The following is a 25,237-nucleotide window of genomic DNA, read 5'->3' on the forward strand; positions in this document are numbered from 1 at the left end:
TTTTCTCTCTCTCCCCCTCCCTCTCTTTTCATTTTACAGATAATTTGTTTATGGAGGTCTGGGCAGGAGCCCAGCTTACTTCTCGTCTGCATACCTTCAAAAGCGATGTCGCTGTCCTGGAAGACAATAAGTCATTGGGATCACAGATCGTGAGCTCCTGGTGCTCAGTGTCTCGGTCACCCCTAGCGCCTCTTATCACAGGACTATGGCTGTGTATTGCTATGCCTTGAACAGCTTGGTGATAATGAATAACAGCAATGTGAAGACGGTCAGTGTGACAAAGACGAGCCCAAGTTGCCAGAGACCTGTGCTGCCTGTGCCGGACAGACGGAGCACTTATTGCCCACTGTTGGTCAGTCCGTCACTGCCACTCTACAGCCCAGGACCACCTACTCCTGGGAACTCTCCTAGAAACAATGGGTCATCTTCTTCTTTTATTTTTCCTGAACCAGGAGAACGGACTACGTCAAGAAGCCGCAGCCCAAGTTGGAATGGCAGAGATGGACAGTCACCAAGGTTGCCAAGAGTTGGGAGGTGCCCTTCACCGCTTCGACTTCAGGGTAGTTATGTTGGAGAAGCAGTTTCTGTGATAGATTCACGTTTGGGGACATGGTTGGGGTCTGGACAGGGTAATGGCTCGGGGACTGCAAACACTGAATCCGAGGACAAAAGGCGCATAGCACGGATACAACGTGAGCTTCAGAATGTTCAAGTCAATCAGGTGGTTGGACTTTTTGAAGCTCATATTCAAGCACAAAATAGTCCAAATTCCCCAACACTTAGAAGCCCTCGACTGGGCAGTAGGTCACCTTCCCCTCTACGACACACAAGGCAAGAAGAGTCTGTGTTTACATTTGGTCAGGACAGGGGAAGAAAACCCTCTTGGTGCAAAAAAGAGGAGCCACCATCATCTACAAGTCAGTCAGTGGTTTCAACAGCTCCAACGGTGGTTCCAACAACCTCTTCCATTATGACCACTGTCGAAAAGGACATTTATAGAACTAACAATGTAACAAATACAAATACATTCAACACTTGCTCTTCAGTAGTTGCCCCCACTCAGCTATTCAACACTTCCTTTCTATCAGAGGACACCTGCAAGTCAAGCTTTCATGGTTTGACCTCTCCCATTCCTGCGGTCATAGTCACTGACCATGGGGAGGATGATTTTAATGTGGACCTTAATAGCCCTAGCATCGACCCGACAACTCTTCCCCGAAAACTATCCTCTTCGTCCGCTTCTTCTACTGGATTTTCTTCCTCTTGGGATGAATCTGAGGATGATGTCTCCAGTGATCCTGAAAGATCCCCAGAACAAAGCACTCCTTTCCTTCAGACGATTGAGCAGAAGCCAAGAGTGGTAAGTGCACTGAGATCTATTGTGTTATTTATTTGGCTTTATATCTTACTTACTCCACCACGTTGTGGAAAAGTGACTTCATATATTCAAATCTGTTCCGTATTATCACTTCCCACTAATGACTGCTGTGCTATTGTAATCGCAGAACATTAAGATTATCTGATGTCCTGCTGTTGTGGACTGGAACATTGCACCGCATCATATAGTTACATAAGTAGACAGGTAGAAAAAAAATGTCTTTCTTATTAAACTTGTTAGAAGCCCCAATAATTTTGCTTCAAAAAATAAAAGCAGGGTTAAGCCTAAGTTCACATTGGAGCGTGCCAATTTGTCATGCGATTTGAGAGATCAAACCGTATGACAATTCGCAGCCTATTGGCAGCAATGGCACTGTTCCAATCGTTGCGACACCGATTTTGTGGCGCCGCACCGATTTGTAAAAGTAGTTCCTGCTGATTTCAGGTGCGACTTCAATAGTTACATAGTTAAGTCAGGTTGAAAAAAGACATCCAGTTTAACCGTAAAAACAAACAAAAATTAAATAAAAAATATCGTACAATCCCATATACCCAATTCTATACACACAGTTGATCCAGAGGAAGGCAAAACAACCCAGCAGAGCATAATCCAATTTGCTACAGCAGGGGAAAAAATTTCTTCCAAATCCCCCGAGAGGCAATCAGATATTCTCCGGATCAACTTTACCTATAAATGTCAGTATTCAGTTATATTCTGTACATTTAGGAAAGTATCCAGACCTTTCTTAAAGCATTCTACCTGAGCTGGCCAGAACCACCTCTGGAGGGAGTCTATTCCACATTTTCACAACTCTTACTGTGAAGAAACCTTTCCATATTTGGAGATGAAATCTCTTTTCCTCTAGACGTAAAGAGTGCCCCCTTGTCCTCTGTGTTGACCGTAAAGTGAATAACTCAACACCAAGTTCACTATATGGACCCCTTATATATTTGTACATGTTGATCATATCCCCCCTTATTCTCCTCTTCTCAAGAGTGAATAAATTTAATTCCTTGAATCTTTGCTCATACTGTGTTTCCCCGAAAATAAGCCTGGGTCTTATATTAATTTTGGCAACCAAAAACACGGTAGGGCTTATTTTCGGGGTAGGGCTTACTATTGTGCGGTCTTCTCTACCCCTCTCCCTCTCTGCCTGACAGGAATCCCCTGTGTGAAGTAAAGTAAAATGTATTGTGTCAGGTACCTTAGTATGGCGCTGCTCCTGGCTTCCATAGCCTGCCTGAGCTCTCTTCCACAAGCCAAACTTTACAGATGGAGGGGGCTGACATCCCCTACTGACAGGAGAAGGAGATCTGAGTGCCGTTCTGGGCTTCCATAGCCTGCCTGAGCTATCTTCCACAAGCCGAGCATTGCAGAGGGAGGGGGGTCGAGAACCCCCGCTGACAGGCAGGAGAAGACAATCACTTCAAACTAGGTCTTATTTTCGGGGTAGGGCTTATTTTTCAGCCCTCATGGAGAACCAAGGTAGGTCTTATTTTCAGGGTAGGTCTTACTTTCGGGGAAACAAGGTAGCAAGGTAGCTGAGCTCCTCCATGTCTTTTATCAGTTTGGTTGCCTTCTCTGCACTTTCTCCAGTTCCCCGATATCCTTTTTGAGAACTGGAGCCCAAAACTGAACTTCATATTCCAGATGAGGTCTTACTAATGATTTCTACAAGGGAAAATGTATATCTCTCTCTCTGGAGTCCATACCTCTCTTAATACAAGAAAGGACTTTGCTTGCTTTGGAAACCGCAGCTTGGTATTGCATGCTATTATTGAGTTTATGATCTACCAAAACCCCCAGATCCTTCTCCACTACGGATTCCCCCAGTTGTACTCCCCTAGCATGTATGATGCATATTGCATAGTGTATGAAGCCACCCAGATGTCTATCAAGTAGCACCTGAAATAGTGCTGATCTTGCTACTTTGAATTTGCGCAACTTCAAGTGAAGTAGCGCAATTTCAAAGTAGCATCAATATGAACCAGGGCTTAGTCCAAAACATAACCCGTCTTTCCTAGCTGAGCAAAGGCAAGCTAATCCAAATATTTCTGTTCTAATCATTTACAATTGTATGCAATTAGTTGCAATAAAATCATCTTGTCCTTGGTTTTCAAATATTTTAGAACCTGTTCTGTGAGTTTGCTCAAAGTTTTATTTGTTAGTTTACACAATAAAAGCTTTACAAACTTTTTACAAATTGTAAAGCAAACTATTTAATCTATATACACTTTCTCTATGGCTATACCTTTTGGGGCCCTTTTATGCCTATGTGCTTGTTATAACATGAGTTATTGCTATTGCTTGTACTTTTACATGTGCTTCTTCACATAATTGTGCAATGATGCATGTTAATGTATTAAAAATGGAGGAACGACTTTAAAGGGCTCATGCACACTGCTTTTACAGGTGTTTGAGCTTTTTTTTTTTCTGCCTCTAAACCCCCCCTCCATGCTAGCCTATGGGGTTGATTTACTAAACTGGAGTGTGCAAAATCTGGTGCAGCTGTGCATGTTATACTTACCTGCTCTGTGCATTGGTTTTGCACAGAGCAGTCCGGATCTTCCTCTCCTCGGGTCCCATGCTGGTGCTCCTGGCTCCTCCCTCCTGCCGGATGCCCCCACAGCAAGCTGCTTGCACCCAAGCAGGCACACTCCCAAGCCGTGGCTCTGTGTGTCCATGTGTGTCTCCTGATTGGCTCACTGGCTGTAATTGACAGCAAAAAGCTAATAAGAAGTGCAAGTCCCCAGAGAGACAAGGCTCTCATGGACATTGCTGGATCGAGAGGGGGCCCAGGAAAGTATTAGGGGGGGGGGGGGCTGCTGCAAACAGAATTTGTTTCACCTTCATGCACACTATAGGCATTTAAGGGTCCTTTCACACAGGCTTTCCGATCTGGTCCGCCTGTCAGTTTTTGAGGCGGATAGGATCGGACCACATATGAAGGATGTGATTATTATTTTGTGATTAATGATTATTGATTAGTGATCATATCTGTTATGTTATTGTTTATATATGACTGTTATGAGAACCTGGACTCGCCCTTGGTGGTAGAAATACAATAATTAAAAAAAAAATGATCATACCTTGCAATCTCCTCTATGGGCCGGAGGATGTCAGCAGACACGCTGGTTTGTTTGCCTCCCCCCCCCCCAGCAAAAATAGATCCCCAGCAGTGAGCATCAATACCCTGCAGCACACCCCAGAACCCCTTGCCATTACATACAGTCAGTCCAGGAGGTGCCGGAACTGCGTTCCCCCGCGTTCCCGCAAAAAAAAAAGCCCTGACTAAGTGACACTTTTGATACTTTCGTAGTGACCAGTGACACCAATAGAGTGATCAGTTACAAAATAAGCGCTGTCACTATACTAGAGACACTGCCTGGGAAGGGGTTAACATCAGGGGTGATCAAACGATTAAATGTGTTCCCTGGAAGTGCTTGCTAAACATGGGGGAGGTGCTTTAACTGTGGGAAGACAGAAACATTCTACATAGCAGAAACACAGGATCTCTGTCTTCCTTACTAACAGAATGGCGATCTGCCTTGTTTACATAGGCAGACCGCTGTTCCGCCTCTGTTGGGAATGGTCAGTGGGTCCCGTTAACACCGGGTCTGTCGGTCTGGCTGATTGGCTCCCGCTGTGTCCAATCACCCGGAAGTACAAAATCACATACCTGAGGCCTCGTACACACGACCGAGGAACTCGAGGGGCGAAACACATCGTTTTCCTCGTCGAGTTCCTTGTTAGGCAGTCGAGGAACTAGACAAGCCAATTTTCTCCATTCCCATCAAGGAAATAGAGAACTTGCTCTCTTTTTGGCTCGTCAAGTTTCTCGACAGTTTCCTCGACGAAAATGTACACACGACCGGTTTCCTCGGCAAAAAAATATCTCCCAGCGAGTTTCTTGCTGTTTTTTGCCGAGAAACTCGGTCGTGTGTACAAGGCCTATATGTGATTTTGCACAGAGAAGCTGCCACCCTGCAGCAAATGTATGTGGGGCGTTCGGCAAGAAGTTAGGCTGCACAGGGGGGTTTTCACTATCAGGGCGATAAGGATGTGGAACTCAATTCCACAATTGGTGGTGTCAGCGGGGAGTATTGATATTTTTAAAAGACTCTTGGACGTGCATCATAAAGAACACAATGTACAGGGAAATGATTATGGACACTGACACACGTACACCTACACAGGTTGAACTGGATGGACTATTGTCATTTTTCAACCTTACCTGCTATGTAACTTTGTAACTATGAAACCACGCCCCCTGCACATAGAAAGCGCGATGTGAAGGTAGCTCATGCGATCATGTGACTGATCATGTGACCGCTGAATAAAACGACATTTTATAGTAAATAGCATTTTTAGCAGCGTTTGACTCGTAGAAATGTTATAGGTCTATGATAGAGTGCTTGGTATTGCATGAGTTTACATAAGCTGTAACCCCAGACGGATACTCTGATCTGTTTAATTCCATGAAAAGTTTATAAAAGTCATTTCTCAATAGATGTGAAATTTTCGTTTTGGCAAGGACCTTGTTTCTATTTTTGCTTCTTTTTTTGAGCTTACGCAACCGTTCTCTGGGGTGAAGCAAACGCAGGCGAAACAGAAAGTGTCCCAGGAATTCACGTCATACCATAACAAACTCACATCTGCAGAGTATTTACATACCCCGGCCTGGGATGGAAGGGACAGCGTTAGATGTGGCAGTGCAGGCGCGGCACTGGGTCATGTCAATGAGATAGTCAGCAGTCATCTCTATTCATTCCGTGCATAACATCGCCGCGCTCTGAGCTGCGCAGAGTCAACTCCTGCAATCCATATAAAGATTACAGCCTGCAAACATTATAGGAATAATACTCATACACAAAATAGTAACATAAAACTTCCATGTAAAGGGAAAGGCCCGGATTCACGTAGCACTTACGCCGACGTATCTCGAGATACGCAGCGTAAGTGTCAATGTGCACCGTCGTATCGTCGTATCTATGCGCCGTGCCCAACTAGATACACCTGAAAATAGGCTTCCTCCGACCGACGTAACTTTCCTACGTCGGCGTATCTTGGGCGCATATTTACGCTGGCCGCCTCATTGCAAATTGGCAAATGAGGGAGATACAGCGATTAACGAACGTAGTTGCGCCCGGCGCATCATATACGAGGTTTGCGTAAGTCGTACGTCCGGCGTAAAGTTAAGCCTCATAAAGCAGGTGTAAGTCATGCAAAGGTATGGACCAGGGAACAGCCGTCGTATTTTACATCGTTTACGTAGTAGTACGTGAATAGGGATGGGCGTAGGTTACGTTCACGTCGTAGGCAGTGATTCAACGTATCTTAAGGAGTATTTCCGACGTGATTCTGAGCATGCGCACTGGGATGCTTCCACGGGACGGCGCATTCACCGTTCGTTCGGCACATCATTTGCATGGAGTCACGCTTCATTTAAATGGATCACGCCCACTTCCACCTACTTTGAATTAGGCCGGCTTACGCCGAAGAATTTACTTTACACTGGCGCAACGTTGGGAGCAAGTGCTTTGTGAATACTGTGCTCGCCGCTCTGCGATACGTCGGCGTATCGTATATTCGATACGCTACACCGGCATAACTATGCGCCGAGGTACGAGAATCCGGGCCGAAGTCTTTATACTGAACACATCCTGAATAATAGTGCAGTGTTTAACTAACTACTTTCCCTTATACTATCCTATGGAGCCACTCCTGTGTGCTCCTTCCGGGCTGGAAGCGGTGTACGCCCACCCCTGAAACCTCACAATAGCAAGCCACTCCCCTGCTCCCGCCTCTTCCCTCCTCATAGCCAATAGATAGACAGCTGCTGCCCATCGTGACTTGGTATACAGCATGCATTCTCCCAAACGGGAAGTTCAGGGAAGCTGTGCTTAGGGACCTGGAGATGGCAGTGGTGCTAAAAAATTAATGTAAGGGCTCAAAAACGCCAGTGCTACAGCAGCGCTAAAAACGCTCCTGTTTTTGTGCGTTTAGCCCAGTTTTCACATTAGCGTTATTGCGTTTTTTGGCGTTAGCGTTTTTGTGTTTTGTTTTTTTATTAAAAAAACTCCTTATAATGTAAAAATACCTAGAAACGTCAAACGTTTTTTGGCGTTTTTTGTCTTAAAGCGGCTTTTCACCTAGAAATATAACTTCACTTATGCGGTTTCTCCCCCCCCCCCCCCCCCCCACATTTGGCACCTTTCAGGGCGGTGGGGGGAGCAGATACCTGTCTAATATAGGCATTTGCTCCCACTTCCGGCGAAAAAATACTTTTTTTTATGTGATTAAAAACGATCGTGTGTGGGCTTCAGAGCATTTTTCGGGTTCTGAAAAACAGCCACATTTTTTTTCCGAACATGCTCTATTTTTTACGCCGTTTTAAACGTTGTCATTTTTCAGGTTGTAAAAAATGGTCGTGTGTGGGTTTTAACGACGTGAAAAACCTGCGCATGCTCAGAAGCAAGTTATGAGACGGGAGCGCTCGTTCTGGTAAAACTACCATTCATAATGGAGTAAGCACATTCATCACGCTGTAACAGACAGAAAAGCGTGAATCGTCTTTTACTAACATGAAATCAGCTAAAGCAGCCCCAAGGGTGGCGTCATCCGCATGGAACTTCCCCTTCATAGTGCCGTCATACGTGTTGTACGTCACCGTGCTTTGCTAGAGCATTTTTTTTTTCACGATCGTGTGTAGGCAAGGCCGTTTTAATGATCAAGCTGAAAAAAACATCGTTTTTTCTAGAGCCTGAAAAACGTAGTTTTTACAACCCGAAAAATGATCGTGTGTATGCGGCATTATAGCTGCAGAGGGTGGGCCAACTCAATATTGAACCCTAGGGAGTAAGACTTGGATGCCATTAAAGTTCATGGCCTAGATCCACAAAGAAGTTACGTCGGCGTATCTATTGATACGCCACGTAACTTCTAGGATGCTCCGGTGTATCTTTGTTTTGTATCCACAAAACAAGATGCGCCTGAAGCTGGGCTAGATCCGAATGACGTACGTCTTAGTACGCCGTCGGATCTAAGGTGCATATTTACGCTGGCCGCTAGGTGGCGCTTCCGTTGATTTCCGCGTCGAGTATGCAAATTAGCTAGATACGCCAATCCACAAACGTACGTCCGCCCGGTGCATTTTTTTACATCGTTTACGTAAGGCTTTTTTCGGCGTAACGTTACCCCTGCTATATGAGGCGTACGCAATGTTAAGTATGGACGTCAGGCCAGCGTTAAATTTTCCGTTGTTTACGTCGTTTGCGTAAAACGTTCGCGAATAGGGCTTTGTGTAAATTACGTTCACGTCGTCTAGGCATGGAGTGCGCGTAATTTAATTTGAAAATTTGACGTGATACTGAGCATGCGCGCGCATGCGCCGTACGAAAAAAGCGTAATTTACGTGGGGTCAAGCTTATTTTACATAAAACATGCCCCCCTGTTCATCATTTGAATTCCGCGCCCTTACGTCGGGAGATTTACGCTACGCCGCCGTAACTTTAGAGGCAAGTGCTTTGTGAATACAGCACTTGCATCTCAAAGTAGCGGCAGCGTAGGGTAACTACGATACGCTACGCCTGCCTAAAATTACGACGCGCTACGTGGATCTGGCCCCATGTGCGTGTAAAGGCAGGTGTCCCAATACTTTTGGTAATATTGTGTATTTTAATCAAAGTTTTTATACTCCAGGCTCAGCATTTAATTTTCTGTACTGTATTCAAAACTTAATAAAAAAAAAAAAATAGTGTTGGCTTTAAATACGTTTTTGCTGGTTTTTAAATAGAATTGACGGAGATGCTGGTGTGTGGTTAGTATAACTCCAGGCGCGTTGTAATTCTCTTCTCTGGAATATCTGATGTCTTTGAGAGAAGAAACAATAAAAACCTCACATACCTAGATTGTACTTTTTTGGAATTGGTATTTCCTTTCATGGAGATGTGTGTGGAGGTGCTTGGCATCCATCGTGCATCCTTCGGTGTTCTGTGCCGGCTCCAATCTACACTGAATCGCACCAAACCGCTCTCACACAATGGAAGGTCTGAGAGGTGACCATCCGCTTCTGAGGCACCCCGTCCCCGGATCCCATCACTTGTGTTTATAATGTGTGCAATAAAACACTCGGCTGGCCACTGCAAGGCTGTTCATTGTGATCACTTTCTCAACGGGACCTTTTATAAACAACATTTTCCTCCTACAGGAAAACTATACTTTTCCATAGCAATCCTTTACAGGCAGCAGCCTCCAAAGTGTTGCCCTTTGCTTGTCTTTATCTGGCCCTTGGGGCACCATTCCTTCCACTGACACTAACAATGGGGCATGATTCCCATCGCTGACACCAACAATGGGGCTTTATTTCTCCCACTGACATCATTAAGAGGGCACAATTCCTCCCACTGCCACCAACGATGGGGCACAATTCCTCCCACTGACACCAACGATGGGGCACAATTCCTCCCACTGACACCAACGATGGGGCACAATTCCTCCCACTGACACCAACGATGGGGCACAATTCTTTCCATTGACACCAACGATAGGGCACAATTCCTTTCATTGACACCAACCACAAGGCAGAATTCTTTCCATTGACGCCAACGATAGGGCACAATTCCTCCCATTGACACCAATGATAGGGCACAATTCCTTTCATTGACACCAACCACAGGGCAGAATTCTTTCCATTGACACCAACGATGGGGCACAATTCCTCCCTCTGACTCCAACAATGGGCACAATTCCTCCCACTGATGCCAACGATGGGCAGAATTGTTTCCATTGGCCCAGATTCACAAAGACTTATGACGACGTATCTCCAGATACGCCGTTGTAAGTCCGAATGGCCGCCGTCGTATCTATGCGCCTGATTCATAGAATCAGTTACGCATAGATTTGGCCAAGATACGGCACATGCGCCGTTCGTTCAAAACGTCATTTACGTGGGGTCATGCTTTATTTGCATAAAACACTCCCACCTCTTCACAATTTGAATTAGATGCGCTTACGCCCGCACATTTACGCTACGCCGCCGTAACTTAGGACACAGGTGCTTTGTGAATACAGCACCTGCCTCTCTAAGTTGCGGCGGCGTAGCGTAAATACGATACGTTACACCCGCTCACACTTACGCCGCCCTACGTGAATCTGGGCCATTGATACCAACATTAGGGCACAATTGCACCAACTGACACCAACAGTGGGACTTATTTATTCTCCCACTGACACCATTAAAAGAAAAAAAATTTGCCTTTAATAAGTATGGGCGCAGTGCCGATCCTGACCTCCCTGGGGCCCTAAGCAAAATGACATGTCACATTAAAGTTGAGAAGCGGTTTGGGGGGGGGGGGGGGTGTTCTGCTGTTGGACATGACAAAGTGAGAAGGGGGCGGTGCTGACTTCTTACCTCTTCTCCCATGCAGCCCCAGCGAGTTGAGAAGCGGGGTGAGGGGCTGAAACTGACTTCTCACCAGGCAGGGGCCTCTAGTAATTTGGGGGGCCCTCCACAGCTTTGAGGGGCCCTAAGCGGCTTGCATAGTGAGCCTATAGGGCGGATCGGCCCTGTATGGGCAGAAGTGACATTTTGACACCGCTTCCGCCCTGCTATGGTATGGAGACGGGTGGGACCATCTTTCCCTCACTCGTATCCATACCCAGCACGGAACAGGACTTGATCGCATCCGCCGCTTCCGACTGCTTCAGTAAGCGGCAGAGGGCACGCCGATAATGGTGATTTTGCGGCGAATCTGCCGCACAGACCACCATTATCGGTTACAGGACTGCTCACGAAAAAGATGGAAATCTTGGTTGTGGCAGCAGCTGCTGCCGTTACCGAGATATCCATCTTTAAAGTGCCAACGTATATAGACGTGAGCAGGTCCTTAACTTGTAAAGTGAGTTTATTGATTAGCCTTTTCTACTTTAAGACCATTGTCCCAACTCAACTAAAATGTGTTTTTGTTTTGGTCTAAGTAAAAAAACAACAACAACAAAAAAAAAACACACACACACAGAGGCTCTAACCTTTGCCATTTCTATACAAAACAAAATAAAAAGATATAGCTGAGGCTGGGCTTAAAAGGGTTAACGTGGTGCACTGCGCGTGCCGCTGCTGCTGTGTTAAGTCATAGTGTATAGTGCAAGCGCCGGGGGTTTGGTGGGCAGGGCGTGGGCGAGGTAGACCTACAGTGGAGTGGAAACTTCACCTTGTGGTTACCAGCTCTGCAGAATGTCGCTGTGCAATGTTTTCTGTACGAACATTAGATTCCAAACAGGCTGTAAATAATAAAAAAAACAAAAAAAAACATTGATGCTTGATGTTACCCAATCACAAGAGACGGCGTACTGAATGCTGCAGACGGTTCTACAGTCCGGTTTGGGTGGACCTGTAATATGTACTGAGGCTTGTCAGCTGGTGGTACATCCCACCCCGAGGGCGCTCCTAGTGCTTCAATAAGACACATAAGTACAAATACACTTAAAGTTATACAAAGCGCAACTGTGTTTTTAGTTTTTATGTAGCATTTTATGTTATGTAAAAAACACATTTGCAAAACATTTTGTAACAAAACCACATCAGTGCAGCTGCCCCCCAGAGTAGGGTTGCCACCCTTTCTTCAAGCCAAAACCCAAACACTTTTGCGGCACAGGGCAATTTTTTTTTGCACTAAACACTATTATATATAATCATTTTATAATTAATTATATAATCAATTTTATAATCAATTTTATAATCATAAAAGACCTGGGACACGTTTGGGTGCCCCAAGGAGAGTAGTAATGTAGCGCACAGAGCGTGCCAGTGGGTACGGCCAAATTGCTCTTGCTGACATCACCCAACCCTTCAGTGATGCCAAACCTGCCCCAAACAGCCGCCCGCAGCGGCAACAGATTTGTGTAGAACTATATTGGTTACTTGGGGACCACAGCCTGGTCTAAATGTGTAGGTGGACTGAAACCTGGACAAATGATTCAAAGCCTGAACCGTCCGGATGAATCCTGGACAGTTGGCAACCCTACCCCAGAGCTCCCCTTTTACATACCTGAACCCGATCTTTGCAGAGACGAGAAAGAGCCCAGCGGCTCCAGCCTCTGTCTCAGGTCCTCATTGGATAGATTGATAGCAGCGGGAGCCATTGGCTGGGCCGAGTCCTGCTGTGATTTCCATGGAAGCTGGTCACATATATGCGGTGCGTTTTAGGTGCAAACCCAGGTTTATTGAGTTCTATGGGAACGTTTCTGAATCGCATTTGTGTTTGGTTGTTTTTAGAATTCTGTTCAGGATTCAGTTCAGGATTGGCCAGCACTAAAAACTGTGAGCTGTGATAAAAATACGGTCCTGAACCTTGAAAATTTGCATCGGAACTGCATCAAAAACGCACCTGAACAGCTGAGCAAATGCTTTTTTTTTTACTCATAGTGAAAACACACATGCAATTCGCAGCGGACATGTGCGCTAGTGTGATGCGGGAACCCTGCAAATCCACTGTGAGTTCCCGCATCGCAGCCGACTCGCATGGCATATCACACTGCCATATGCAAACTGCTGGGGAGTGTCATACAACATTAACGACAACCCCATTTTATCTCGCATATCGCACTGCGAACTGACAGTTTGGACATGAATCGGATTGCATAGGTGTGAACACCCATGCGATCAGATTCTGGTGTGGACCAAAAAAAGGGTCTTGTGCGTGTTTGGTCCGAATGCGGTGCGATATTAGCCATACTATCTCTGTGGCTGAAATCGCATTGCACAGACATCGCATGTGATTTGCACTGCAGCGCGGTGCGAATCACGTGCGATCTCGCACAGCGCACCAGTGTGAACCCAGCCTTACAAGGATAGAGATGTATCTTATCTCCCTGACATTCTCTCCTTTCTCCCACATTGCCAGCCTGTGATCTTCAGCACTTTAAGGCAAGGTTCACACTGATGAGTTGCACTTTGGCTCAATTTTCTTTCTCTCAGCGGGATTTCAAGGAGTCGCATCCAGTGCGATTTGATGCATTTAGCAATGAAATTCAAATGTGTTTTTATGCGTTTTGGATACAACCGCGTTCTTTATCTCTCTCTCACTCTCCCTCTCTCCTTCCAGCAAGTAGGTCAAGAACATAGCTGAGACTTGCAGAAAACACACTGGAATCCCCTTATCTTTAAACAGATAAGCGTTAAACATGCGATTCCCATTCAAGTCTATTGTGCTCAAAATTGCACTGCACCTCACTAAAGACACACAGGACCCTGTTTAACAATGCATTGTATTTGCAACGCATATATGTGAACAGCCTCCATAGAAAGTCATGGTAATTTACTTGTGCTGCAATTCCTTGCATTCTGAAATGCATCCGAAATCACATCAGTGCCAACCAGGGCTAAAGTTTCAGGCCTGGAGCTCAGGCACAGCATAAGCGGAAGGCCTACATGATGGTGTTTGCCTAGAGAGGCTATAGTAAGGTAGGGGTTAAAATAACATTAGTTAACAGGAGGGAGTATTATTAGATCTTATCTCATTGGAGGAGGTTAGGGTGGGGCAGGGTGAAACAGGGTGTGGGCCTAAAGGGTTCCTTGGTGGGAGACGACCCTCTAACATCAGTTGGGCTAGAGCAGGGGTCTCCAAACTCCGGCCCGAGGGCCAGATGTTGCCCTTTGCTAAGCTTTATCCGGCCCTTGGGGCACTATTCCTCCAACTGATATGAGACACTATTCCTCATACTGACACCAACAAGGGGGCACCATTTCTTCTACTGATATCAATGATGGGATACTATTCCTCCTACTGATAGGGGCCCTACTCCTCTTTCTACTGACCACCAACGCTGAGGCCATTTTTATTCTCACTGGTGCTGGGCCCAGGACATTTTCTGCCTCCGCTGGCCACAATTCGGCCCTCCTAAAATCTGAAGGACAATAAACTTGCCCTTTGTTTGTGGATTGGAAGATGGAGATTGAGGGATATTGTAGCAGCAGGCAGAGGTTGTAGGGTTTTTGAAGGCGGGGATGGTTACGCTCTTTGGAGAACGATGGGTTGGGCCCATCTCTTGTATGGGTATACTTGCCCCCTAATAAGGGCGGAAGTAATACGTGTTGGAGCTGTTGGCTGTACCGGCTGAAGAATTTGCCAAACAATTGTCCCCAAGCAGGTGTAGGTTGCGGCCTGTGGAATGGCAAGTTGATTTCAGATACAGCGAGTTGGTCAGTCAAGGGTCATAAGACATAGAAAACAGGCAGTTACATTCAGTCGGAGAGGTTATGGTATGTTTTTCTGTTTTTTTACCACTTATATTATGTAATAAAGTAATCTTTCATGGTTTTGTTATTGTAATAAAGGGCTGCGATGGCCATTTAAACCCAAGAAAGTATGCCTGGTCTGAATTATTTAAATAAGGTAAGGTGAGATTTGGTAAGTGGCATAACAGCCATAACTTACACAATACCCCAGGCAAGCTACTGTCAGCCTTCCTCTCTATCTGAGCCAAGACATACAATCAAAGCTGGAAATGTACACGTTTTAATTGGAGAAAGTCAGATATAGTTTTTGAGACTGAGGAGAGCAGGAGAATTCTCAATAAGGACGTGACTGCTCTGGGCTTCAGCAAAATGGCGGCCTCAAGCAAGAAGAAACAGGAGCAAAGTGCAACACACTATATAATTTTGGTAGCATAATTATTAATGAGGCATGTATGTTCTTTTGTTATCAACTCTGTTAACTCCACTCTCTCTTTCTGGTTTCCCATACCTCCCAACATTTTGAGAATGAGGGACACCTACTTTCAAACGTATGTAGGCATAGGACATACCCCCTTAAAGGAGAATTGACCCCAAAAAATGTCAATTAAATGCACAAGGGCTTTCTTTTTACCACTACTATTCTTTATATTGGCTTTTCAATTTCATAAATGCAGCAATTTAGAACTTGGATGAAAGGTTTAGCACTGGGAAACACTTTTTGAAAGATAAAAAGTGAATTTTATATACATCTATATAGATCAGACCAAAATGAGGGACAAATGAGGGGGAATGAGGCACAGAGAGACATTGCTCCAAATCAGGGACAGTCCCTCGAAATCAGGGAGAGTTAGGAGCTATGGGTTTCCTGTCAGCACATGTGCATGTAGCAGAAACTGATTGGCTATAGGTGCTGCTGTTGACGAGATTCAAAGTGGCCAATATGAAGAGAGAATTATGTACTGGTGTTGGCTGTATGAAAAAATGTCTGCTGCGGACGTTTGAATCTGAGAGGTGAAACAGAGAGAGGAAGTCACACAGCAAAGATTCAGGAAGCAAACCCACCCACTCCATACATGAGGAACCGGGAAACTCAGTTTAACGCAGACCTTCACCCTAAAACTGAATTCCTTCTGCCCTCTCCCTCTCTTTAAATTAGATATTATTTTTTATATAGGCAGGAATTATGTCTGGCTCTTCTCCCACCCCTCTCAGATTCTACCTTTGCACAGATGTACCTCAGAGCCTGGGGTCCTGACAGTCCTGTGGCACATGTGCGCATATGTAGGTTTCCCCAGGGTTTCCCCTTTGCGCATGTGTACAGATGTGCCAAAGGGCTCTGCCAGGACCCGATGGCTGGATTGAGCCCTTCCACATACAATGTATTACCAAAAATGGCGTGACACTCACATGAACTTTAATGGCATCAAAGTCTTAGGCCTCGTACACACGACCGTTTTCCTCGACAGAATCCATCAAGAAACTTGGTGGCAGAGCTTTTTTGCCGAGGAAAACGGTCGTTTGTATGTTTTTCGTCAAGAAAACTGTCGTTGATCTCGACGAGAAAAAAAGAGAACAAGTTCTCTTTTTCCTCGTCGGGAGTCTCAATTTCCTCGTCGGGCTGGTTTACGACGAGAAACACAATCGTGTGTATGCTTAGAAACCCGCTCATGCTCAGAATAAAGTATGAGACGGGAGAGCACGTTCGGTAAAAGTAGCATTCGTAATGGAGGTAGCACATTTGTCACGCTGTAACAGACTGAAAAGCGCGAATCGTCTCTCACCAAACTTTTACTTAACACGCAGTAACATGAGATTAGCAAAAGCAGTCCCAAGGGTGGCGCCAGTTGAATCGAACTTCCCCTTTATAGTGCCGGCGTACGTGTTGTACGTCACCGCGTTTGAGAACGACGAGATTTTGTCTTGACAGTGTGTACGCAAAGAAAGCTTGACAAGATTCTCGACAAGCCTGACAAGGAACTCGTCGAGGAAAACGATGTTTCTTTTACGACGAGTTTCTCGGTTGTGTGTACGAGGCCTAAATCCGTAGGTTCAATATTGAGTTGGCCAACCCTTTGCATCTAGAAGAGCTTACATTTTTCTAGGAAGGCTGTCCACAAGGTTTAGGAGTGTGTCAATGGGAATGTTTGACCATCCTTCCAGATTTGTGAGGCACTGATGTGGTCAAGAAGGCCTGGCTTGCAGTCTCCACTCTAATTCATCCCAAAGGTGTTCTATCGGGTTGAGGTCAGGACTCTGTGCCGGCCAGTCAAGTTCCTTTACCCCTCACTCCCTGATGTCTTTATGGACCTTGCTTTGTGCACTGGTTTCCAGTGATGTTGGAACAGGAAGGGGCCATCCTCAAACTGTTCCCACAAAGGTGGGAGCATGAAACTGTCCAAAATGTCTTGGTATGCTGAAGCCTTAAAGTGGATGTAAATCCGATAAAATTTGAGCTGGGCACAAATATCTGCAGTATTTTGTTATCTCTTTCCTGAACAGTTCCTCTGTTATCAGCCTGATAACTCCTGACTATTTCTCAGACACTTTAGACAAAAGCAGTCTGAATCTTCACTCCAGGGAGGTTTCTAAAATAGATTAGCAGGGAGCTGGCCCTATTAAAAAACACCTCTGAGGCCCTGTACACACGCTCGAACATGTCCAATGAAAACGGTCCGCGGACTGTTTTCATCGGACATGTCTGCTCGGAGATTTTGGTCTGATGGTTGTACACACCATCAAACCAAAATCCCCGCGGACAGACAGCGCGGTGACGTGGCGGTGACGTTGACGCCGCCACGTCCGCAAACCAGGAAGTAAAATGCTTCCACGCATGCGTTAAATCCATTCGACGCATGCGGGAGATTTCGGTCCGCTGGTTAAGCGTACTAACCAGCGGACATGTCGGACGGACGGGTTTCCAGCAGATACGTTTTAAAGCATGCTTTAAAACTTTTGTCTGCTGGAAACCTGTCTGCTAGGCTGTACACACGGTCGGATCTGTCCGCTGAAACTGGTCTGCGGACCAGTTTCAGCAGACATGTTCGATTGTGTGTACAGGGCCTGAGAGTCTCTGCCTATGATGAGAGGGGGTGTGTGCATTTCATCCAATCAGCAATGTTAGCTATCTTGGCTGTTTGCCCAGACATCACATTTTGTGTTAAACAGGAAGAGAACATTTCCTAACACAATCTCAACTTTCTAAACAGTATATAAATGTGAAGACAGCAGATATACATGTAAAACCTATGTAGGGAGATTTGATTCATCCCTGTGTATCATCTGAGGCTGTTCACTTCACTGGGTGTATGAAGGGTTTACCTCCACTTTAAGCATTCCCTTCACTGGAACTAAGGGGCCAAGCCCATCCCTGAAAAACAACCCCACATCAAACCCCCCCCCTCAACCAAATTATTTGGACCAGTGCACAAAGAAAGGTCCATAAAGACATGGATGAGTGAGTTTGGGGTGGAGGAACCTGACTGGCCTGCACCTAAACCCGATAAAACAACTTTGGGATGAATTTAAGCGGAAACTGCTAGCCAGGCCTTCTCATCCACATCGGTGTCTGACATTACAAATACGATTCTGGAAGAATGGTCAAACATTCCCATAGACACCCTCCTAAACCTTGAGGACAGCCTTCCCAGAAGAGTTGAAGTCTAAATCAATAAACATTTCTAAACACACCTAAGTGGTCTTCTCCCCCTTCTTTCTGTAAGGCTTCCGGGACAGATCAGAGTGCCGCTAAACAATCAGAATCACTATGATCTGTCCTGGAAGCCCTACAGAAACAAGGAGAGAAGAGCGGGATTGAAAAATCCACAAATTGCTACACTGTGAGGGCACTGACAGCTCATCATACACGGAGGAATGCAGTGGGTACCGGGGTAGGGGGGCGCAGTGGGGAGAGGGTGTACAGTGTTAGTTCACCTTCTAATTTTTCCTGAAAAGGTGAACTACCCCCTCTGCTTCTAGCAGAAAGATCCGGCGTAGATAGGAGCATTTTAATACACCCGTGTGTATGGAGCCTTAAGGGTACAGCGCACACCAAGAGCCCACACATTGCCTTTACAGGGCAGATGAAGAATTCCATTGTGTGTCTGCTCCATAGCCAACAGAATTTTATTTTGCTTGTCTGGTTCTGCTTTTTCATTCAGAAACTGATAGACTTAAAAGAAGCATTCATTTAAATAGTGAATTGCTGCATATGCAAGTATGAGTGAGCAAAACTGAGAGTTCATATTTCTCAGAAATGTCTGTAAAAATCAGGAGATTTCAGCGTTTTGTATTGTAGTCAATGTGGAAGGTGAAATGAAAGTGTTTTTTTGGTGATTGTTGGTCATGTGGAAGGGTGCAGTGGGTTGTAAGCACTCCTGAAGCCTCATTGTTTTTTTTCTTTCCAACTAGAAAAAAATAAATAGTGCAAAAAGAGAGAGAAAAAAAAAAGCGAGAGTACAAAAGAATAAAACACAAACACAAAGAACACTAAGGGCCCATTTTTTACCTTTTTCACACAAATTTCACACGAATTATGTCACACGTTCACCTGTGTTGCATTAAGGCAGCCTGTTGAAATAAATGGCCCGCCAACATACCTTAACCACTTCAGCCCCGGAAGAATTGGCTGCTCAATGACCGAGCCAAGTTTTTGCGATTCGGCACTGCGTCGCTTTAACTGACAGTTGCACGGTGGTACAACACTGTACCCAAACAAAATTGATGTCCTTTTTTCCCACAAATAGAGCTTTCTTTTGGTGGTATTTGATCATCTCTGCGATTTTTATTTTTTGCGCTATAAACATAAAAAGAGCAACAATTTTGAAAAAAAACACAATATTTTGTACTTTTTGCTATAATAAATGTCACCAATTTAAAAAATAAAATAAAAAATGTCTCACTTTGGGCTAATATGTATTCTTCTACATATTTTTGGTAATAAAAATCGCAATAAGCGTATATTGATTGGTTTGCCCAAAAGTTATTGTGTCTACAAATTAGGGGATAGATTCATAGCATTTTTATTATTATTTTTTTTTTACTAGTAATGGCGGCGATCTGTGATTTTTACCAGAACTGCGACATTATGGCAAACACATCGGACACATTTTTGGGATCATTGGCATTTATACAGCGATCAAAATTACTGATTACTGTAAAAATGTCACTGGCATGGAAGGGCTCAACACTAGGGGGCGATCAAGGGGTTAATTGTGTTCCCTAGTGTGTGTTCTAACTGTGGGGTTAGGGGACTGACCTAGAAGAAATGACAGATTGTGATTCCTAGCTATCCTCACAGAACAGACCAGGGATTTGTGTGTTTACACACGTCCCTGTTCTGCCCCTCGTGCACGGGATCGAACTTGGGCAGTGATAATCGCGACAGCTAGTCACGAGTATCGGCACCCCCACGATGCAGCGGGCGCGTGCCTGCTATTTCGCTTAAAAGGACCGACGTACAGCTACGGCGGTTCACGGGATCTTGCCGACCTGCCGCAGTATAATGACTGGTTAAAGTAGAAGTTCAACCTATAACTTACTAACTCTAAATCTACATGCAGCCACATTCTGAGGCTAATCTATCTAACCCTGTAAAGCAAAAATTGCTATACATAGCTTTTCTGCAGCCGACCCAGTCCGGTCTGCAGCAGTGGATGCTGGAGACAGCCGATAAAGGCTGGGAAATGCCAGGAAAGTGACGTCACCCATAGACTTACTATGGGGCCTCCATTGTCAGCTGCCTCTCCTACAGCTCAGCATGGGACCAGACTGGATCGCCTGCAGGAAAGGTATGTGTAGCGATTTTTGCTTTACAGGGTTAGATAGATTAGTCTTAAGAATGTGGCTGCCAGTACATTTAAAGTTTAAAATTGGACATGATGATTTTGATTTTGAAACACATCATAACACAACACACTATAGTCTGTTACATTTTAGCCTTGTACACGTGACCGGTTTTCCCGTCGGAAAAACTGCCATGAGAGCTTTTGGCTGGGAAAACCGGCCGTGTGTATGCTCCATCTCAGTTTTCCCAGCAGGAAAACTGCCAGGAAAAAAAAGAGAACCAAAAAAAAACAGCTTCCTTTTCCTATGCCGGGAAACCCGTACGTGTGTTCGAGGCTTTTCACTTGCATATAGAAAGGAGAATAGTAAAAGTTGGATCTTTTGGACATCTACTTGGATCTGCACCATCACAAGATCACTGATCTATACAAACCCTTCAACTCCCTTTTCACAAAACCGGTCCACTCCAGCTCCTCCATTTCTTGGAACAAGGACCTACAATCCCCGGAGTCACTAGACCACATTCTGGCTGGCTACAATACGACGTGTGCATTTGTCACGACTCACGGTCGAATTCTGGAGAGAGCAACAATCAAAAATCCTGCACCAGGCATACATCCCTCATCTCCAATCCAAAGATCTCCCAGAACGTCACAATTGCCCTCTCTGCTACGACCGCAAGCCGTCCCTACTCCAAAAGTCCTGGTCTTGCCTTCTCATTTTTACGCTTTTGAGACCAGGTAGAGCTCTTTGTGGCGGCAGTCACCGGACTACACCCTCGCAAAGACATCAACCCCCTACTCTTTGGATCCCTAGAAGCATCCCGCCAGGACCTGCCGAGATCACAGATCAAAATCATACAACACAACAAGGCATGGCTGTCCACATTCTACATGGCTGCTAGAAGAGAATTTCTCAGGCAGTGGACATCCTCCCTCCCTCCTACAATCAAAGACGTAAAAGCTGACTTGCTGAGTCCACTCAGAAAGGAGAATCTGGACTTGATCTGCTCCAGCCGCCATACCTTAAGCGACCACTCAAACACCACTAAGGCACTCAAGTTTACCATCATATTCCTCTAGGCTTGACACCATGGGCCCATCTCTGTCCTCTCAAAGACCAAACATTTGCCAGAGAACCACGGCCACAGTGGGCTATGTAGCTATCACCCACCGCTCTTTACGTTTGCACAGGAGTAATTATCTTTTCATAACATGGATAGTTTTATGTCTCTTTACTAGATTTGTAGATCAAGTTTGTAAATCCAAGTTGGGTCCACCTACCTTTCCTCTTTAGACACCCCCCCCCCCCCCAGACGTCTTAATTTTGATTATCACCTTTCCATTTACAAGCAATGTACTATTCAATCATATGTTGATTTATCTGCTGGTTTTTGTTTATTGAAAAAACAAATACATTTTCTTTAAAAAACAAAGTTGGATCCTGACTGGTTCATAAGTGTTACTTTACGTATGTAAACTAGAAAAAATGTACTTTTGGCGGTACACAAGAAATGAATATAAAAATCTATAGATATTTATTGTAGAAAATATGTATAAAAAAGTATATAGACTTATAATACAGTATTGCATGAGTACCCAGTGGGTATTCCAATAACACTTCCAAAACCTTATAATAATGCAAGTACGCTCACAGCATGAGGATACATAAACATCAAAAAGTACATGTAGGATTTTTGTCCTTGAAACTGGGTCTGGTATGCGGGGTATTAGTTCTTGCTTTGCTCAACATGTTTCGCGTGAAAAGACTTCATCAGGAGCATGAAAGTCGTTATATATGGCAATGGAAGGTTAAACCACGACACAGTCTGCTGGTAAGCAGAAAGAGAGTGGAAAAGGAAGAGTCCCTCCGATATAGTCAGGTCTCTCTGCACCCCATACGGCTCAACATAAATCACCACCAGGGGCTGAGCAAGAGAGGAGAGATAACCGTCTCTGCCCCAGGGTACATCCAAGAAAAGGATTTTTTTTTTCTGTTAACCTGGCTGTTTTCTTGCCAACCAATGTATAAAACCGCCGGAGGGGGAGAGGAGAAGAATGAGGGGGACCGTCTTCCAAAGAAACGCTCCTGTGTACTGCAAGAACTAATATCCCGCATACCAGACCCAGTTTCAAGGACACAAATCCTACATGTACTTTTTGATGTTTATGTATCCTCATGCTGTGAGCGTACTTGCATTATTATAAGGTTTTGGAAGTGTTATTGGAATACCCACTGGGTACTCATGCTAATGTAATACTTTATTATAAGTCTATATACTTTTTTATACATATTTTCTACAATAAATAGATTTTTATATTCATTACATGTGTACCGCCAAAAGTCAATTTTTTCTAGTTTAGATTCGTTTCCATTTTCATAATACCGGGACGTTGGTACACTTATATTATTGCATCCACAGCAACCAGTCACCCTGTGATGATGCACATTTTTGCAAGGTCCATTTAAATTACTTTACGTATGAATTGCTCTATGCGTTGCCCCAACATATTCCTGATATGTGTATGTAGTACCATGTACTTTTATTAAAAAAGTATCCTATTCTCTTTGTATTGCTTCCTGTGTGTGAAATACCTAGTGATCCTTCCAGTCCACCTGTTTTCCTATTTTAACCTGACCAAGCTAGGCATTCACCATCCCAGTGTGGTCAGTTTTCTGGCTGTGCTGGGAGAACGAAATAAGGAAAAGGATGGTCGGCACTTAATTCACTGGTATTGGTTAATCATGTGACCTTTTGAATATACTATTTAAGCATTACTTATTCAAATGTTTATTAGCCATGACTAAGGACTAATTTCCGAAATGCGTAGGCTGTTTTTACAGCATTGTACATGTTTGCTTAAAGTGGAGGTTCACCCAAAAAATAATTTTTTAACATTAGATTGAGGCTATTTAAGGGGAGCAGAAACGGGTATTTTTTTTTTCAAAATCAATGCCGTACTTACCGTTTTCGAGATAGATGTTCTTCCGCCGCTTCTGGGTATGGGCTGCGGGACTGGGCATTCCTATTTGATTGACAGCCTTCCGACCGTCGCATACAGCGCATCACGATTTTCCGAAAGTAGCCGAACGTCGGTGCGCAGGCGCGGTATAGAGCCGCACCGACGTTCGGCTTCTTTCGGCAACTGGTGACGCGCTGTATGCGACCGTCGGAAGGCTGTCAATCAAATAGGAACGCCCAGTCCCGAAGATCATACCCGGAAGCCACCGGAGAACATCTATCTCGAAAACGGTAAGTCCGGCATTGATTTTAAAAAAAATACCCATTTCTGCTCCCCTTAATTAGGCTCAATCTAATGTTAAATTTTTTTTTTAGGGTGAACTCCCGCTTTAATAAAGGAATGCTATTTTATAGATGTCATTCTGAGTGCTGACCATCCCTTTCCTTATTCTGGTACGTTGGAGGTGTTGGCAGCCTTGAGGTCTGAGCACCTTTGCTGAGAGAACAGCCTGCCTGTCCTCCAATGATCAGACTTGTGCTGACACGCCCCCCCCACAGCCATTCACTGGGAAGTTCAGGGTATTGCTCATTCTCCACCCCCACCTCTCTAAGCCCCTTATGCAGTTGAGAACAGAGGTCAGGGGTGGACTGACAACCCATGGGGCCCCCGGGCAATAGAAGATTATGGGGCCTTTGGGCTTACAGATGGCCACCACGCCAGGAGGCAGTGCAGAGGCAGGGTAGCTCAGGATTTTCACACCAAAAGCATGTTGGTTTAAGACATAGCAGCGACAGATGTAAAAAAAACACAGATTTTTACATGCTGTCCCTGGTTTTATTGAGCCTGGCAACCCTGATGGGGCCCCCTAGTGGCATGGGGCCCTCGGGCAGTGCCTGAAAGTCCCAATGGTCAGTCCACCCCTGACAAGGTCATGCAATCACCTATAAAAAAAAGAAACAATTTGTAATGTAAGTATACACAAATGTTTTGCATTTTATTTGTATTTTAAACTGAATGGGTTGTTTTACACGATAAGAGTTCACATCTACTTTAATATAAGATCACTACCAATAGAATCCCTGAAGAATAGAAGAGAATTTCAGACGGTGTAACTCCGGCATCTACCTAAAACCAAGAGCTAATTTTTGGGTGAATGCCCCTTTAAATGATCTAATGCCTTTAACAAGATCTTATTCAGCAATACCGGCACTAAAATCCATTCACGCGACATAATAAAGAGATTAATGTATTTATATTTCCGCTGGTGAAGATTTTCCATTCTGCAGCTATCAAGGGTTTAGTGAGAAGGGATCAGTTTTCTAATGTTGGAAATACAGGAACAGTGTCTCTTTTATAGAATAGCTCAGCCAGTTCCCCGCCGTTCCCTGAAATCCACAAATGAGGTCCTATGTTTGTATCAGTCCTCAGGTAAAGGGATTCCTGGACCCATTAATGACCAAGAGACATAGATCTCTGCCTTCATCTGGAGTGCAGTCCTGCGCCAGGGGGTGGGTTACGCTTTACCATTTAAAAGTGGACCTGTCAACTATTTGAAAAATCTGTATAAATAAAATCCTAACATGTCACAATGTATAGCTGTAGTAACATAGGGCCAGATTCACGTACACTAGCGGCGGCGTAACGTATCCCGTTTACGTTACACCGCCGCAAGTTTTCAGCGTAAGTGCCTGATTCACAAAGCACTTACCTGTGAACTTGCGGCGGTGTATCGTAAACATGTCCGGCGCAAGCCCGCCCAATTCAAATGGGGCGTGTACCATTTAAATTAGGCGCGCTCCCGCGCCGGACGTACTGCGCATGCTCCGTTTGGAAATTCCCGCCGTTCTTTGCGCGATGTGACGTCATTTTTTTGAACGG

At 44.8% G+C, this 25,237-nt stretch overlaps 1 protein-coding gene across 2 annotated transcripts in view; it reads left to right on the forward strand.

Annotated features, from left to right (window-relative positions):
• Positions 1-25,237, forward strand: part of ITPKB (inositol-trisphosphate 3-kinase B) — a 151,140-nt gene that overhangs the window by 19,821 nt on the left and 106,082 nt on the right. For both annotated transcript variants that reach the window (XM_040351335.1, XM_040351336.1), the window contains exon 2: positions 40-1,360. In XM_040351335.1, coding sequence (XP_040207269.1) covers positions 206-1,360 — 1,155 coding nt within the window. In that variant the 5' untranslated portion in view covers positions 40-205. The remainder of the gene's footprint in view (positions 1-39; positions 1,361-25,237) is intronic.

The sequence above is a fragment of the Rana temporaria genome, chromosome 4, assembly GCF_905171775.1.
Source record: "Rana temporaria chromosome 4, aRanTem1.1, whole genome shotgun sequence".
NCBI lineage: Eukaryota > Metazoa > Chordata > Amphibia > Anura > Ranidae > Rana > Rana temporaria.